General features: G+C 33.7%; 1 protein-coding gene across 6 annotated transcripts in view; it reads left to right on the top strand.

Moving 5' to 3' along the window:
- The window catches only part of plppr2b (phospholipid phosphatase related 2b), an 86,994-nt gene extending 70,202 nt beyond the window's left edge, over positions 1–16,792 (top strand). For 2 of the 6 annotated variants that reach the window (XM_073851614.1, XM_073851618.1), the window contains 5 exons: positions 3,644–3,764; positions 6,560–6,810; positions 9,159–9,335; positions 10,992–11,131; positions 15,395–16,792. In XM_073851614.1, the coding sequence (XP_073707715.1) occupies positions 3,644–3,764; positions 6,560–6,810; positions 9,159–9,335; positions 10,992–11,131; positions 15,395–15,503 (798 nt within the window). In that variant the 3' untranslated portion in view covers positions 15,504–16,792. Of the gene's footprint in view, positions 1–3,643; positions 3,765–6,559; positions 6,811–9,158; positions 9,336–10,991; positions 11,148–13,652; positions 13,668–15,391 lie in introns of all 6 variants that reach the window. The other 4 variants (XM_073851615.1, XM_073851619.1, XM_073851620.1 and 1 more) reach the window with 3 other exon arrangements.
- Positions 16,793–18,588: the final 1,796 nt, after the last annotated feature.

Raw genomic sequence — 18,588 nt, 5'->3', positions numbered from 1 at the left:
GTGCTGAACACTGAGCATGTCTTGCAGCTTTATCAGATTCATTCTCATTATCCTTGCCAAAAATACAGCAAAATGCTTGATTAAAAAAAGGAAAATCTTATGAGTTTGGAATGGTATGAGGATATAGCTGTATTATCAATATCGTGGTATTGCGATAGCAAAATAGTCTAGATATTATCGTGGTCACATGATGATATAAAACAAAAGGTCTTCAGGGCAAAAGTGTAGTTTTTAAAAATAATTAAACTTTGTATTCTAGCATTAAAGGTCTTTAAAGTTGTGTTTTGGGCCATTATGCTTTGGCACAGTATCTGTCAAACGAACTAAAACCAAAAACACAATATGGATTAATCCCTTCAACAAGTTTGCACGTTTCAAAGAAAAGCACGCACTTCTTTCAGGCGATCAGTTTGTAATCCGGTGTTTTCTGTGCCTCATAACGGCTCAGTTCACAGTGAATGCAGTGAACTTATTTATTGCTTGTGCTGTGAGTTTACACACGTTTGGGAACGCAACAGCCACCAGGTATGCTTTATTTCAATTTGTAGTGAGAGACATTTTTCTAAGCCTGTTTTCACTGAAGCTGGAGTTTTCCGTCAAAATAAAAGCTTTACCGTTGTTTCCGTCAAAATAAAAGCATAAAAATGCAGTATGAATTGCTGACATCTAGCAGTTTGAATGGGTAATGTTACTGCAGTCTAAATTCAAAATATCTCTTTCAAGTGAAGAAACAAGGAAAGAATCTTTGGAATGGCATGAGGGTAGGGATATAGTGGTATTATCAATATCGTGGTATTGCGATAGCAAAACTGTCTCGATATTATCATGGTCACTTGATGATATAAAACGATCAGTTTATTATCCGGTGTTATGCGTTTCTCAGAACGGCTCAATTCACAGTAAATGCAGTGAACTTGTTTGTTTAGAGCACATTTGGGAACGCAACGGCCACCAGATATGCTTCCTTTTTTACTAGATTTCTAGTGAGGGATTTCTAGTGTTTGGCTTCTAAAACACTAGTGTTAATGGAATTTTGACTGAGACAGTATACCATATATAAAAAGAGGGTTGAGTGCCTTTTAAAGTTCAGGTACAAGTCACTTTTTCTTTTTCTTAGTTAAGAATATGGGTTAGAACTCTTAATTTTAAACTCTTAAAGTGAACTAGATATAAGAATTAAGCTTTAAAATCGCAATAATATTGTATCATGGACTTCATATCATGATATTATCAAACCGCAAGATTTTGATATTGTTACATCCCTACATAAGGGTGAAGAAATAATTACAGATTTATTATTTTAGAGTGAAGTATTCCTTTTTAATGACTGAGCCATTGAATATTTTTTTACTCTGCTTTATTTTACACAGAACTAACCAAAACAACCCTAATATATCTGTGTGAATGTGAACTCTACCTGACTAAGAGTACTTTGAGCTCCTTTAGTGTTTGACACTGAGGCATTCATTGCAAATGTATTTGTGTGTGTGTGTGTGTGTGTGTGTGTGTGTGTGTGTGTGTGTGTGTGTGTGTGTGTGTGTGTGTGTGTGTGTGTGTGTGTGTGTGTGTGTGTGTGTGTGTGTGTGTGTGTGTGTGTGTGTGTGTGTGTGTGTGTGTGTGTGTGTGTCAGTTTTTCCAGAGTTTTAAAACTCTTCAGAGCAGGTGTGTTGTAATTGTGATGTGTGTTAAGGATTTGAAAGCATCATGACTGCCAGTATCACTGCTGCTTCAACATTGCAGTTTCAGAGGGCTTTAGATATGTCAAGGGTGTTCTAGTGAAATATTCATTTCTTTTACTCCACTCGCTTTCCCTTCCTCTGTCTGTCTATTTTCACCCTTTTTGTTATACCACAAGACAAGAGCCCTTAAAACACCACAACATGCCCCACAAAATATCATTCATGCAACACCACAAAACATTTGAAGGTCACTCAGAAACTCAGGCTTTTATGTCCCTGAATAATTTCCATTTTCGCTCAGCGAGTGGGTTAGAGTGGCACTCGTGAACTCATAAAAATTAGGAATTAGCACAGGAAACAATGCATAATAACAAGCAACGCTTTTACCACACACTGACCTGGATCTTCATGTCTCTGGAGGTTAAATAGTTAAATAGACTTTATAATTAGGTTAAGTAACTCTTAAAGAAGTGTCTCAGTGATATTCAGTGCCAGACTTCTGCTGTTTGAGATAGCACACAAACCTTTTCACAGGAGCTAACTTAGACACTGAACTCCATAGCAAATTGTATCTTTATAAAAGCAGTTAAAGTATTTTCTTCTTGTCCAGCAGCAGTGAGGTAAAAAAGTACAGTCTTCTATTCATATCATTTGTTTTTCATTAAATCCAATTGCTGAAAATGCATTTCATTTATACAATAACTTGAAAACACTGCATCTACATTTCTTAATTAAAACTTACACTGCAAAAAAGGCTTATCTTACTTAGTATTTTTGTTTTGTTTATAGTCAAAAGATCAAAAAATTCTTAAATTAAGGTGAATTTACTAGATAAGTAAAATTACATAAGATATTTAGTTTTGTTTCCAGGGGGGGGGGAGTGCAGTTTGCTTAAACTAAGTTAAATTAAGTAAAAACTCTTGCAAATAACACTGGCAGATAATTTTACTTGTTTCCAGGGGAAAAAAACTAAGTTAAGTGCATTTTGCTTAAAACAAGTCTAAATAGCTTATGTCATTTTGCTTATCTAGTAAATGCATCTTTATTTAAGAATTTTTAAATATTTTGGCTAGAAACAAGACAAAAATGCTAAGTAAGCTAAGCCTTTTTTTTTTTTTTTGCAATGTATTTATATATTTTAGGAGAGCATAGAAAAGTGATACTGTCCAGATATAATGAAGAAAAGCCAAAAATAGAATTATAATGAAAAAAATGTTTTATGATTATTTCTTAGAAATGAAAAAACTATTACACTGCTTATCAAAATGTACAATTTTCTTTACCAAATCACAGTCATGTGGCGTGACCAACATATTCAGATGGTGCAACCAACATGCAAAAAAAAAAAAAAAAAAAAAAAAAAATTATTTCTGAAAATCCTCATGATTGGGTGTCAATGAGTGTCTTAAATCATATAAACTTAAATTATTTATATACTTTTTTAATTATATATTAAATGTTTTTTAAAAATCTTAATTTTGGACGTTTGTAAAAAAAAAAAAAAATAAATAAATAAAATACATATTTAAACAACAAAACAAAAGGATTTAAAGGTATAAAAAATATGTAATTACTTTTTACTTAATGGTTACACCACACCATGAAAATGGTTCTCAAAGCTGAAAAACATCAAGCATGACATGTTGCTTTCAATCTGCAAGCACTCATGTTTTATGAATGCAGTCCCATTAGGCCATATTGAACATATGTATAACCTCAGCTGTGCTGGTGCATTTAGCATTTATACATGTATAAGATTGAAAGTGAGATTCTCTCATTCTCGTGATATTCTTGTAAATTCTGTAATTGGAGCACGAGCGGTCTTGACAGTGACAAATGTTTCCTTGTATGTTTGGCAATCGGTTTAATCAGTTTAAGGAAAATATTGTGGTTCCCCCCTAAGCGCTGTTCTCTGTAAGCTATGTGCACCTGAGAAATCTCATTCTTGCGTCTGTCTGCTGCAGATTCTGGTGGGTGAGCTCGCATCCTTCTTCACTAAACCTGAGGCCACACAGGAGAAGACAATTGTTACGGCTGACTGCTGCTATTTCAACCCGCTGCTGAGACGCATTGTCCGCTTCCTTGGTAAGCAATGCTTCAAGTTTTTTTGAATACTGTCAAACTGTTAATCTTTCAGACACATTGCATCAAACTTTTTCTGATATATTACAGTTTTTGTGTCTGTGTGTTTGTGTGCAAGCACTTTACACTACTGTTCAAAATGTATTGCATTTATTTAAAACAACAGTTTTTTAATTTTAGGAATAGTTCAACAAAACATCTCTGAACATTTACTCACCCTCAACCATCCAAGATGTAGCTGAGTGTGTTTCTTAAAGGAGAAGTTCACTTCCAAAACAAAAATTTACAGATAATGTACTCACTCCTTTGTCAGCCAAGATGTGCATGTCTTTCTTTCTTCAGTCATAAAGAAATTATGTTTTTTGAGGAAAACATTTTAGGGTTTTTCTCCATATAGTGGACTTCTAAGGTGCCCTGAGTTTGAACTTCCAAATTGTAGTTTAAATATGGCTTTAAACGCTCACAAATACGGTTGTAAATGATCCCCGCCGAGGAAGAAGGGTCTTATAGCGAAAGATCGGTTATTTCTTTGCAAAAATTACAATTTATATACTTTTTAACCTCAAAGGCTCATCTTATCTTGCTCTGCCTGAACTTGGTTCAAGGCAGTTAGCCTGTCAAAAAACTCCCATCTTATTTTCTCCTTCAACTTCAAAAATCATTTCAAAATCATCCTACATCATTGCAGAAGTTCCGACCTAGTGTTTGCAGAGTGAACATGCAAAGAAGACCAAACACCATTGGCACTTGATGTTGAGGGAGAAAATGAAATGGGAGTTTTTTTGAGGTACCCTGATTCTCTTGATCCGACAAAAGATGAGCATTTATGGTTATAAAGCATATAAATAGTAATATATATATATATATATATATATATATATATATATATATATATATATATATATATATATAGTTTTGCTTGATAAGACCCTTCTTCCTCATCTGGGATTGTTTGAAGCCACATTTAAACTGCATTTTGGAAGTTCAAACTCAGGGCACCATAGAAGTCCACTATATGAAGAGAAATCCTGAAAATTTTTCCTCAAAAAAACATTATTTTTTACAGCTAAAGAAAGAAAGACATGAACATCTTGGATGACAAGTGGGTGAGAAAATTATCTGTACATCTTTGTTCTGGAAGTGAACTTCTCCTTTAATCATAACAGATTTGGAGAAATTTAACATTACATAACTTGCTCACCAATGGATCCTCTACAGCGAATGGGTGCCTTCAGAATAAGAGTCCAAACTGCCGATAAAAACAATAAAATAATCCACAAGTAATCCATGCAACTCCAGTCCATCAGTTAAATGTCTTGTGAAGCAAAAAGCTGTGTGTTTGTGAGAGACAAATCCATAATTTAACAACTTTTAACCATCCCTTCTGGCCAAAATACTCTATTATAACACTTCTACCAGTGAAAATGTCCATCCTCTGTTGTTCTCATACATTAAAATCCACTGACAGTGGACAAGATAACAATTTTATGGATAGAGGACGTATCAGGGTTCCTACAGGGTTTGGAAAAGTATAGAAAGAAGAAAGCATAGTATGGAAAAATATTTATGTTTCCAGACTTTTGACCCTATTTAGTTTTTTTATAATAGAAAATTAGGAATTTAATGAAAATAAATGTATTGTACAAAAAGTGAGGTTTCATGGCAGCTGTTTAGTGACTCTTTAATGATCGTCTTGATTGATAGGTTATAAGCATTTAGGTTTTCTTCTCACCATTTTCTTAGCACCATTTTACATAGCCTCAGGGACTTTTGCAAAAATAAAAAATATACAGACTTTTATGTGTGCACTAGAATCAGTTAAACTTAGCATATAGGGCAATGCACATTGATCCACCTTTTGTGCCATCAGCCCATTTCGCAGTGTGGTTTCTGGGCCACCGCAGACTGTGTTAAAGAGACATAAGGCCTTGAAATATGAAAGCCAAATTTTAAAACAACTCGGCAAATTTTATGCTATTAGCACATTTCATGTCATGGTTTCTCTGCCCCCACAGAGGATGTGTTAAATTTAACATTAGGCCTTGGTATTAGAGGTAGAAAAGACAAATTTTTAGGGGCTCATTATGTTGTCACTTAGAAAATAAGAATATTTTATTACAGATATTATTACAATATTACAGATGGCTGTGCTATATAACAAATATAAAGCTGAAAATGATGCTTTTTGAACCATTTATGTTAAATTCGGTCAGAAAATCTACTGAGAGGTTGGAAATTTGAGTCTGCAAAAGTATGGAATTTTAAAAAGGAAAATATGTAGGAACCCTGTCTCATATATCAGCCAGAAGTTAATCTTAAAAAATTGATTTGTTTCGTACAAACATGCAGATGTTTGCATCATAAGATGATAATTGATGGACTGGAGATGTTTTTATCAGCTGTTGGGATTCTCATTCTGACGGCACCCATTCACTGCAGAGAATCCATTGGTGAGCAAGTGATGCTAAATTTTTTTCAAACCTGTTCTGATGAAAAAAAAAAATCCATCTATATCTTGGATGGTTAAACACAAATATTTTTGTCAAAACCATGATAATTTTGCCAGGATTCTTTGCTGTATACAGAGTTTAAAGAAACACATTTACTTGAAATATAAATCTTTTGTAATGCCTTTAATTACACTTTTGGTAATTTTAACGCATTCTTGATGAAAAAAAAATTAATTCAAATCCAAGACTTTGAATGCTATATATCAAACTACTTTAAATGAAAAAGAGTATGTGAAAAGTGGTTGATGGCATGATTTCACATTTTCCCCCTCTTCTTTTTGTTCTCAGGTGTGTATTCCTTCGGCCTCTTTACCACCACCATCTTTGCCAATGCAGGGCAGGTAGTGACAGGAAACCAGACACCTCATTTCTTGTCTACATGCCGGCCAAACTACACAGCACTGGGCTGCCATTCACCACTGCAGTACATCGCAGAGCGGCGAGCATGCACAGGAAACCCTTACCTCATCGCCTCCGCCCGCAAATCTTTCCCCTCCAAGGACTCAGCGCTGAGTATGTACTCAGCTGTCTATACGGTGGTGAGTACATTCAAGACAAAACATCAAAGATGACACAGCATCTAAACAAATCTCTGTTAACCTTTCGTTAAATAGTGCTGATGTTTTAACTGACTGAAGAAATGACTCTTCCTGTGCAATAGTGATTCACAATATTTGGTCATGATCCTGCTGAATACATCAGCATATGTTTAGCATGTTCACCAACATAACAGTTTGGATTCTGATGCCCAGTTTACACTCAGACATGTTTATGTTTTTGAAAGAAATGTATCAAAATACAATAATTTAAAAAATTTACTATATTACGTTTTATTATACTTATTGTAAAAATAACTTTTATATTAGATATTTATAATATAATTTCATTTGATTTGATGTTTTTGAAAGAAATTTAAAATTCTATTCACCCTTGTAGCATTTAATAAATAAAAATACATTAAAAACTCAATATAGTAATTATTAATGTTTAAAATAACATTAAATAATAATTTCTTTAGACATACACTACCAGTTAAAAGTTTTTGAACAGTAAGATTTTTTTTATGTTTTTTAAAGAAGTCTCTTCCAAGCCTGCATTTATTTGATGCAAAAACAGTACAATTTTAAAATATTTTCACTATTTTAAAAAAAATGCTTTTTATTTGAATATATTTTAAAATTTAATTTATTCGTGCGATTTCAAAGCTAAATTTTTAGCATAATTTCTCCAGTCACATTATCCTTCAGAAATCATTCTGATATTCTGATTTGTTGTTCAAAACACATTTATTATTATTAATATTGACATTATTATGAGGTTTTTTTTAGGTTTCCTTGATAAATAGAAAGTTCAAAAGAACATATTTTATCTGAAATAGAAATCTTTTGCAACATTATAAATGGCTTTATCACCACTTTTGATCAATTTGAAGCATCCTTTTTTTATTATATAATTATATAAATTATAATAATTACATTTTTTTTTGTCTAAAAAGCTTTTGAATGGTATGGTGTTACAAAGCTTTTTATTTCAGATAAATGCTGATCTTTGTATTTTTCTATTCATCAAAGAATCATGGAAAAATGTACTCAGCTGTTTTAAATATTGATAGTAATAGTAATTAAAATGTTTCTTGAACAGCAAATCAGTATATTAAAATGATTTCTGAAGGATCATGTGACACTGGAGTAATGATGCTGAAAATGTAGCTTTGATCACATGTATAAAATACATTTTAAAATAGATTCAAATTGAAAGCAGTTATTTTAAATAGTAAAAATATTTCACAATATTAATGCTTTTGTTGTATTTTTGGTCAAATAAATGCAGGCTTGGTGAACAAAAGAGACTTCTTTAAAAAACAATAAAAATCTTGCTTTCCAAAAACTTTGGACTGGTAGTGTAATAATGTTGTTGTTTTTTTTAATCTAAATTCTATGTACTCCGTTCACCAAGGTAGCAATTAAGCAAATACAGTAAAAATGCAATATATTAAAATGATATAATTTCTTAAGGAATTTTTATGTTTTGAAAGAAATTCATAATTCTGTTTACCAATTTAGCATTTAATTAATTCATATATAATAAAAAGACTAATATTGTATTAATGTTTGCAATAACTATATTATTGAATTTTTTATTATTTATTTATTTATTTTTTGCTGTGATTGGTAAAGTGTTACATTACATTGACATTTACATTTAGTCATCTAGCAGACACTTTTATCCAAAGCACAATCGACAATGTAATGGCAAAGCCATTACTCCAGTGCACTGAGAATATTGTGTTATATAATCCCTATGAAATGATCATTAAATGCTGATTTAGTACTCAACATCCTTCTCCTATTATTAGCACATTTGAAAATGATTGTGCTGTTTAATGAAGTATAGAGATGGTAGTGCAATGTCTTTTGCACTTGCTGACATACAGAGTACACTTGCATATCTTGTATGTCTGTGTAAACGTTCAAATTTGAAGTCAAATTTTGGTTCCAGTTCTCCAGAAAGTTCTCCAGTTCTCCTTAGTTCCATTAGTGTTGTTTTTTGAGGGATGAAGTCTATTGCAGACAGCAAGATAAGGAGAACATTGTCTCTAATTTGAGAAACAGCTAGAAGCTGTTTGAGCAGCACACAATAAACTCCGGCTTTATCTCCAACATTGAAGAGCAGAGATCCTGCTGGCCTTCTGGCATTGCTTTGACGTAACAACAAATGGCAAATAAAAAATAAAAAGATAGAATGGGCAAGATAGCTAAATAGACAAGAGCATGATGCATTGATAAATCTTCTGTACATTTGGGGTGTTTGAGGTGTTGTAATGCTGAGCAAATAGTCATGATATGTGCATTAATGCATATCAATGTGTATTTTGTGTTTTCTCCAGATGTATATAACTCTGATATGGAGGACTAAAGGCACAAGGCTGACCAAACCCACTCTCTGTCTGACTCTTGTCTCATTGGCTGTTCTGGTGGGCATTGTGCGTGTAGCTGAGTACCGCAACCACTGGTCTGATGTTCTAGCTGGATATCTCACCGGAGGAGCCATCGCTGCTTTTCTGGTGAGAATCTGACAACCTTGGAGACAAACATACGCCGTAGTTATACAGTTCAGTGCATGCCTATTTGAGAATATACACCACCATTCAAAAGTTTGAAGAAATTAACAATTTGAGCAAGTACGCATTAAATTGATCAAAAGTGAAACAAAAGATTTCTATTAATACAGTTTAAGTCAAAAGTTTACATACACCTTGCAGAATCTGCAAAATGTTAATTATTTTACCAAAATAAGAGGGATCATATAAAATGCACTTTATTTTTTATTAAGTACTGAGCTGAATAAGATATTTCACATAAAATAAAATGACCCTGTTCAAAGGTTTATCACTTTTACCCTTGATTCTTAATACTGTGTTGTTACCCCAATGATCCACAGCTGTTTTTTTATTTTGGTTTACTGATGAGTCCCTTGTTTTGTCCTGAACAGTTAAACTGCCCCCTGTTTTTCAGAAAATCATTCAGTTCCCACAAATTCTTTGGTTTCCCAGGATTTTTGTGTAATTGAACCTTTCCAACAATGACTGTATGATTTTGAGATCCATCTTTTTACAGAACTGTGGGACTTATATGCAACTATTACAGAAGGTTCAAACGCTCACTGACGCTTCAGAAGTAAACATTAAGAGCATTAAGTGCCAGGGGTGTACATTTTTGGACAGAATGAGGATGTGTATATTTTTCTTATTTTGCCTATATATCATATTTCTTTCATTTAGTACTGCCACTTAGAAGCTACAAAAGACACATACATGTTTCCCAGAAGACTAACTAAGTTACATTACCCTGAGGCCTGAGCTTTTGAACCTTCTGTAATAGTTGCATATAAGTCCCTCATTTGTCCTCAGTGTGAAAAGATGGATCTAAAAATCATACAGTCATTGTTGGAAAGGGTTCAAGTACCCAAAAATGCTGAAAAACCAAAGAATTTGTGGGACCTGCTGGGTTTTTCTAAAGAACAGCAGGCAGCTTAACTGTTCAGGACAAACAAAACAAACTAAAATTAAACTATTTTCTCTTGTGGACTATATGTAAACGTCTTTCATGTGAAATATCTTATTTAGGTCAGTACTAAATAAAAAAATAACATGCATTTTGTATGATCCATCTAATTTTGGTAATATGATCAACATTTTGCAGATTCTGCTAGGTGTATGTAAACTTTTGCTAATAAGAAACATTTATTGAGCAGAAAATCAGCAGGATCATGTGACACTGAAGACTGGAAAGTTTAGCTTTGCGTCACAGAAATAGATTACATTTTAAAATGTATGGAAATAGCAAACAGGTTGCAGCTGGACTGCTACCTGGATTGCACACAGCCTTACATACTATTTAGAATAGATAGAGTATAAATTGGGACATGGCCAATGTCTCACGCCATGTCAGAGGGTAAAACAGGTCATTGCTCTGAGCACATACCTGTTTATGTTTAACAGCTAATACTAGTACTGGGATGTTTAGTGAGTCTGCAGATAATCCACAGACTTTAGACTCCATCCTTCATCCTCTTAAATCAAGTCCAATCACAGCCATGCCAAGGCTGAGCATGCTCTGAGCATAAAGCCTTAATCTACAAGAGGCCGATCCTGCATTGTCACACTGTAAATGCACGTTTTTGTTGTAATTATTAACCCTTGCTCTTGGTTCACCTCTAGGTCACATGTGTGATCAACAACTTCCAGCAGACCCAGTCTCAGCTGCCACCCTTACCGCCCCCTGTGCATCTTCCGCGCCCGGAGCCCTCGCTTAACATGCCGATGGTGGCCATGCCCTGTGTAGAGAGTCCACTCGAAAAGTTAAGTGGCCCTCAGGTAAGGGGTGATGGGTGGGTGCATTATTGGACACCAGGAAGGCGTGGGAAATCTAAACAAGAGCTAACAGCTAACTGTACTGTATAATAATGTACCTATTCTTCAGCTGAATGAGGTCTGCTGCCCACATATGGTTTTTAAATAGCTGTGAATAATGGTATCATATATCTAGGATGTGGTAATACTGATATTGTATTAAAGGCTCCTAGAGATAGATATTACAGATATTATTGGCTCTGAAGAGGAGTTTGGTGCAATGTTTTTTTCTCATTAGCTCAGTTTCCAAAACCTAGTTAGCTGTCTACCTTGACAGCATTCTAAGGCATCATAGGTCTACTTCAGATGTGAAGGCTGCTCTAAAGATACAGTTAGGGTCAAAAATTTACAGTACATACACCTTGCAGAATCTGCAAAATATGAATTATTTTACCAAAATAAGAGGGATCATACAAAATGCATGTTATTTTTTATTTAGTACTGACCTAAATGAGATCTCACAAAATGGATGTTTACAACTTATAAAAATGACACCGTTCAAAAGTTTACATACACTTAATTCTTCATACTGTGTTGTTACCTGAATGATCCACAGCTCTTGTTTTTTGTTTAGTGATAGTTATTCATGAGTCCCTTGTTTGTCCTGAACAGTTAAACTGCCTGCTGTTCTTCAGAAAAATCCTTCAGGTCTGACAAATTCTTTGGTTTTTCAGCATTTTGTGTATTTGAACCCTTTCTAACAATGACTGTATGATTTTGAGATCCATCTTTTCACACTGAGGACAACTGAGGAACTCATATGCAACTATTACAGAAGGTTCAAACGCTCACTAATTCTCCAAAAGGAAAACAATGCATTAAGAGTGAGGGGTGTAAACTTCTGAACAGAATGAAGATGTATACTTTTTTCTTATTTTTCTTAAATATCTTCTTTTTTTTTTATTTAGAAGACAAAAGAAGTCAAATTTATCCTGATCTTCAAATTCAAAAAGTTTACCCCCCCCCCCCCATCTCTTAATGCGTTTGGTTTCCTTCTGGAGCATCAGTGAGTGTTTGAAACTTCTGTAATAGTTGCATATGAGTTCCTCAGTTGTCCTCAGTGTGAAAAGATGGATCTCAAAATCATACAGTCATTGTTGGAAAGGGTTCAAATACACAAAAATGCATTTTGTATGATCCCACTTATTTTGGTAAAATAATTAACATTTTGCCGATTCTGCAAGCTGTGTGTAAACTTTTGACCTTAACTGTATCATAGTCTCCTTGTATTAACCAAATTCTAAGCAAGCAATCAAGATCATTTTTTATTTGTAATAACAATTTTCATAATTACCTTATTAAATGTGTTTTGTATTTTATTTCAAATTCTTAAATTTAATAAATTGCTTTAATATTATAGCTCAGGGTTTTTGATCTGTGGGGCCAGCATCTAAGTAAGGGGGCAAGCACCTGTTGATTCAGAAGCATTATCTAGCAAAATCCACTAGATGGGGCAATTTGACTAGTCTTCCAGCTAGTCAAGTGAACTTTTCATTTGCTATGGTTACTGCAGATTTGGCACAGCTAAGTTCGAGCAAAAGCATAAAACAAAGAATAGTGGTAAAATGGTTAAACCGACTCAAAAAAAAGCTCAGTCGTCATAGTAAATTTGGTAAGCTGTTTATTTTTTTATGTTTCATTATAACACCTTGTCTACTACCTAAATTAAAATTACCAAAATAAAAATTATCCCATGAATTACTTACCCTCAAGCCATAAAGTTTTTAAAGTTTTAAATACAAAAATGCATTGATTCACTTTTTATTATGATGGATGAATGCGCTTTATTGGACTTCGAAATCTCAGCACCCATTCACTGCCATTATAAAGCTTGGAAGAGCCAGGACATTTTAAAAAAACTCTGATTGAATTTGTCTGAAAGAAAGTCATATACACCAAGGATATCTTAAGGGTGAGTAAATCATGGGGTCATTTTCATTTTTAGGTGAACTATCCCATAATTCTGCTCAAAGGTGGCATACATGCATTTACTTAATTGAAATAGCCTATACAAAAATATGCGAATTATAAAATTAAAAACAGGAACTGTTACAGGGTTCAGCTGCAATATGACATTCTAAAAAATGTGTATTAAATTTAATTAGTATTCTTATCCCTTCATTTTTTACGTTTTATGTTGCAGCCTTGTTAAACTGCTTTAAATAACTTTTCCCCCCACATCATTCTTCACTCAATAGACCATAATGACACAGCAAAAATAGATTTGTGACAACTTTGCCAATTTATTAAAATTAAAAAACTGAAATAAGTACATTGCATAAGTATTCATACTCTTACCATGATGCGACAAGCTTTGCACATCTGCATTTTGCAATCATCTGCTTTTCTTCGCCTCACATCTTCACCTCTCAAGCTCTGTCAGCTTGGATGGGGTCTGGCAGACACTTTCAGGTTTCTCCAGAAATGTTTGATTGGGTTTAAGCCCGGGCTCTGGCTGGGCCACTCAAGGATATTCACAAAGTCGTCTATAAGCCACTCTTTCTGTGTGTTTAGAGTCATTGTCCTGTTGGAAGGTGAACCTTCTGTCCAGTCTGAGTTTCTGAATGCTCTGGACTGGGTTTTCATTAAGGTTATCTCAGTATTTTGCTTTGTTGAACTTTTCTTCTACTCTGATGTGTTCCTCAGTCCCTGCCGCTGAAAAACAGCCCCACAGCATGAGGCTGCAACCAACACACTTTACTGTTGACATGATACTCTGCAGGTGATGAGCAGGGTCTGGTTTCCTTCAAATATGATGCTTGGAGGTTCATCAGACCACAGAATCTTGTTTCTCACAATCTGAGAGTTCTTTAGGTGCTTTGTTGCAAATTCTAAGTGGGTTTTCATGTGTCTTCACTGAGGAGAGGACTGAGTCTTGCCACACCACCATAAAGCCCAGACTGGTGGAGTGCTGCAGTGATGTCTGTCCTTCTGTAAGTTTCTCTTATCTGCATATATGAATATGATCATGGAGCCAGTCTAACAAAAGCTCTCTCCTCCTTCTGTGCTTCTGTGAACCTTCAGTGCAGCAGAAATTCTGAACTTTACCGCAGATGTGTGCCTTGATCTCTGAGCATTACAGGCAGTTATTTTGACCTCACACTGCAAATAATGCTTTTCTTACTTAGATTTTTCATCTTGTTTCCAGCCAAAATATCTAAAAATTCTTAAAACAAGAAGCATTTTCTAGACGAGTAAAAAATATTGTCTTGTTTTTTAAAAAATAGTCAAAATTAAGGGTGTTTTTGCATGAAATAGGCAAAATAATCTGCCAATGGGGTAAGAAAAATAATCTTGTTTTCTGTTTGAAATAAGATTTTTTTCTTACCCCATTGGCAGATTATTTCGCTTGTTCTCAGCAAAAAAATCACTTAATATGGCTTGTTTTTTCTAAAAAACAAAAAAATTATTTTTCCTCATGTAGAAAATCCATCTTGATTTATGAATTTTCAGATATTTTGGCTGAAAATAAGACAAATTCTAAGCAAGAAAAGCATTTTTTTGCAGTGCAGGGCTTGGTTTGTGCTCTGAAATGCATTTTCAGCTGTTAAACATTTTATTGAGAGGTGTGTGCCTTTCCAAATAATACTCATTTAAATGAATTTGCCACAGGTAACTCCACTCGAAGTATAGTAACATCTACAAGCAATATGAATGCTCCTGAGCTTTCTGTCCCAGAAATAGTCCCAGAATACTTATGCAATGGAATCATTTGAATTTTTTATTTCTAATAAATTTGCAAAGTTGGTACAAACTTGTTTCTTGCTTTGTCATTGTGGTGTATGGAGTGTAGATTGATGTGGAAACAAAAAATATTTTAAGCAGTTTAACATAAGGCTGCAACATAACAAAACGTGAATAAATAAAGGGGTGTGAATACTTTCGCAAGGCACTGTATGTGTAATTGGTTAAAATGCTCAGAGCTGCAAAAAAGTGATCTGGTGAAACTTAAACAGATTTAAATGTAATGCCGCAATGAACACTTGTCACTTTTTATTCATTTTCACATTTCACTTTAATCGCAACAGCGGTAATAGATTGAGTTTAGGGTACAGGGGCATTTTAACCTTTACCTTGAATTTAGAAAGCATTTTCTGTCCAAAATTAACCCACAATTTCTAACCCTGATTGCATGCAGTGAAATGTCACCTTGACCCTGTTTTCTCTCTTCTGCACTCTTTCAGAAATGCTTTGCTTTCTATCCTCAGCAGGTTCCAGGGGTTTTGTACACAGGCATCACATGACCATCAGCCATACCTGGCCCCCGCCCCTCCCGATGTCCTCATCCACTCACGTCGCTCCATCTCCAGCGCAGTCTAGACATGCCTTCAGAATATTCTACCTGTGCTCGCCCTAGACCCTCTCTCACAAGATCATACTCCACTCAGGTCTAGAGGCTCCCAGAACTCACCTCAACTGCCCCCTACTGGCTGACAGAGACAATAACAGCAATAGCCACTCATTTCAATCGGCATTATTTTGTAACAACAGCGTTTTATGTTTGTCTAAATCCTCGTATTATCTGCCTCTCATCATTTGGGTGGGTATTTTGTATTACTTTTATTAAACAAAATTGTTCAAACTGATAATAATCTTCCATCTCTGTAAATGTGCAGTGTTATTTTCATTATTAATGGCAGATTGACATTCTGTGTACATTATAAAAGATTTTCTCATCTAACAGCCATACGGAAACTGAATATCAACTGTGAAATTTAAAATTTAAGTAAACATCTACTGACATTTGAAGAGTGAAGGAAAGAAAATCAGCTCTATTTTTGGAAATTTAGATTGGTAGGATGTAGCAGACTACTAGTAAGCATATTTGAAAGATACTAAATAGATTATTAGCACTATTTTTATGGCTAAGTATTTGAGTTGAGTATCCATAGAGCAAAATATTGCATTGTTCAGAAACAGGCTTATAGAGAATCGAAACTATAGGTGTACAGAGACCGTTTTCAAGCTATAATATATTTAAGAAAATCTCTGCACCAGTAAAGGAGATAAATATGTACAGGATGTAGCAAATGTTTTATATCTTACATTGTATAAAATGTGAATGTTTTCCCTTGCAATTTTCCTGTTGGAATTACAAACAGGTCAAATCAATTTAGTGATATAATCCAGAACCAAAAATACAGAGACTAAGGAATTACTTCAGGTTTCATCCTAAGGTTAATGATAATTAAATAAGATAATTTTTGTAAATAACTCTCTTTTTCACATTTTACATAAATTACTGTTATCATTAAACAACTTCAGTCTGTAGAATTTACCTGAACGTGTTCAAGAGACTTACGTGAAACACTCATTTGTGATTTTTGTTGAGAGATTGTGAAATTGAACAGATGGAAGTGTTCCGTAAAGCTTGTTGTCTGACATTTTGTCTATTGATGTTATTGGCTATTTTGTAAGCCAGCATTTTTCTACATAGTTCATCCACTGAAGGAAGTGAGATAAAGCCTCTGTATGTAACATGGTGCTTGAATGTGACTGTTCAGGTTTTTGTATAAAAAGAAAAAAAAAGAAAAAGAAAAGGTCAATATGAGGATAGATGATTCTTGCAGCTCAGCTGATTGTTGATTAAACATTTAATGAAAAGAAAATGGCTTGAATTTTTTATTGTAGATCGCCCCCTGGAGGTGTGCGAGAGAAACTTAAGGAGTCTAAAAACAGGCTAAATACAAGTTAACTAAATACAACAGCTTATATACACTACTGTATACACTATAAGCACATAATCTTAAAATAAGGTTTTTTTTTATGTTTTTGAAAGAAGCATCTTGCACTACCAGTCAAAAGTTTTTGAACAGTAAAATTTAAAAAAAAAATACATTTGAAGTTTGAAATTTGTTTTTGAATTTAAGAATTCTCTTCTGCTCACAAAACCTGCATTTATTTGATCCAAAATACCGAAAAAGCAGTAATATTGTTAATTTATTTCTGTGATCAAAGTTAAATTTTTAGCATCAATACTTCAAGTCTTGAGTGTTGCATGATCCTTAGATTATTAGTATTAGTACTATTAGTAGCAATATTTAAAACAGTTAAGTAATTTTTTTCAGAAATCTTTGATGAATAGAAAGAACCAGACCAGCATTTATCTGAAATAAAAGCATTAAAAAAATGATACCATTCAAAAGCTTGGACTTAGTATAATTTTTTTTTTTTTTTTTTTTTTTTTTTTGAGGGGTGAAAGAAATTCTAGAAATTAATATTTTTATTTAGCAAGTTTGCTTTAAATTGATCAAAAGTGATGATAAAGACATCTATAATGTCACAGACGATTTCTATTTCAGATAAATGCTGTTCTTCTGAAATTTCTATTTATAAAAAAAAAAAACTGAAAAATTCTACTCTATAAACATAATACATGTTTTTTTTTAGCAGCCAATCAAAATATTAGAATGATTTCTGAAGAATCATATGACTGGAGTAATTATGCTAAAACACTTTGAAATCACAGGAATTAAATATAATAGATAGTTATTTTAAATAGTAAAATATTTTAAAAATACTGTTTTTGCTGTACTTTGGATCAAATAAATACAGGCTTGATGAGCAGAAGAAACTTCTTTAAAAAAACATTAAAAATCTTACTGTTAAAAAACTTTTGACTGGTAGTCTGTTCACCAAGGCTGCATTTATTTAATCAAAAATAAAGCAAAAAGTACAATTATGAAATATTATTACAGTTAAAAATAACTATTTGAACATATTTTAAATTGTAATTTATTCCTGTCATGGTAATACTGAATTTTCAGCATCATTAATCCAGTCTTCAGTGTCACACGATCCTTCAGAAATCATTATAATACGGTCATTTGAGATCAAGAAACATTTTTTGTTAATGTCAATGTTGAAAAAGTTGCTTACGCTGCCTAATATTTGTGTGGAAAGGAAACGGTATAAATGTTGTGATCATTTTAATGCATCCTTGCTGAATAAAAGTAATTTATTTATTTTTTTAATTATGAGAAAAAGTTGTCACTTTCTCCCTCTAGGCCTATAAAACAACAAGAATCTGCATCAGACTAAGAAGTAGCACAGACAATGGTATAGTTTAGTGACCAGCCACCTTTTTTACTTCATTATCATATCTAGTAACGCAGCCTACGTATGTTTGGTATTTATACTATGGATAAGATTACAGATACCACAGTGTGCATGAAGCAGAACTCAGCCGAACAATGTGCAAACACGAGCAAGGTTTAGAAATCTCATTTGCTGTCTGCTTATCTGGCGTGTGGTCATGTAGCGACAAGCCTTCTCTTGAAAATGATCTCTTCATCTTTCATGCCTCTGAGTATTTCAGATGAAGATGAGGAAGAAGGAAGGTAGAAAATGGGGTGGGCCAAATGGGGCTATGGGTAATCCAAAACCACCGCTGCTTAAGCTACAG

This window comes from Garra rufa, chromosome 12, assembly GCF_049309525.1.
Source record: "Garra rufa chromosome 12, GarRuf1.0, whole genome shotgun sequence".
Lineage (NCBI taxonomy): Eukaryota > Metazoa > Chordata > Actinopteri > Cypriniformes > Cyprinidae > Garra > Garra rufa.
The sequence above is the reverse complement of the archived record's forward strand: the minus strand, read 5'-3'. Positions and strand labels throughout refer to the sequence as shown.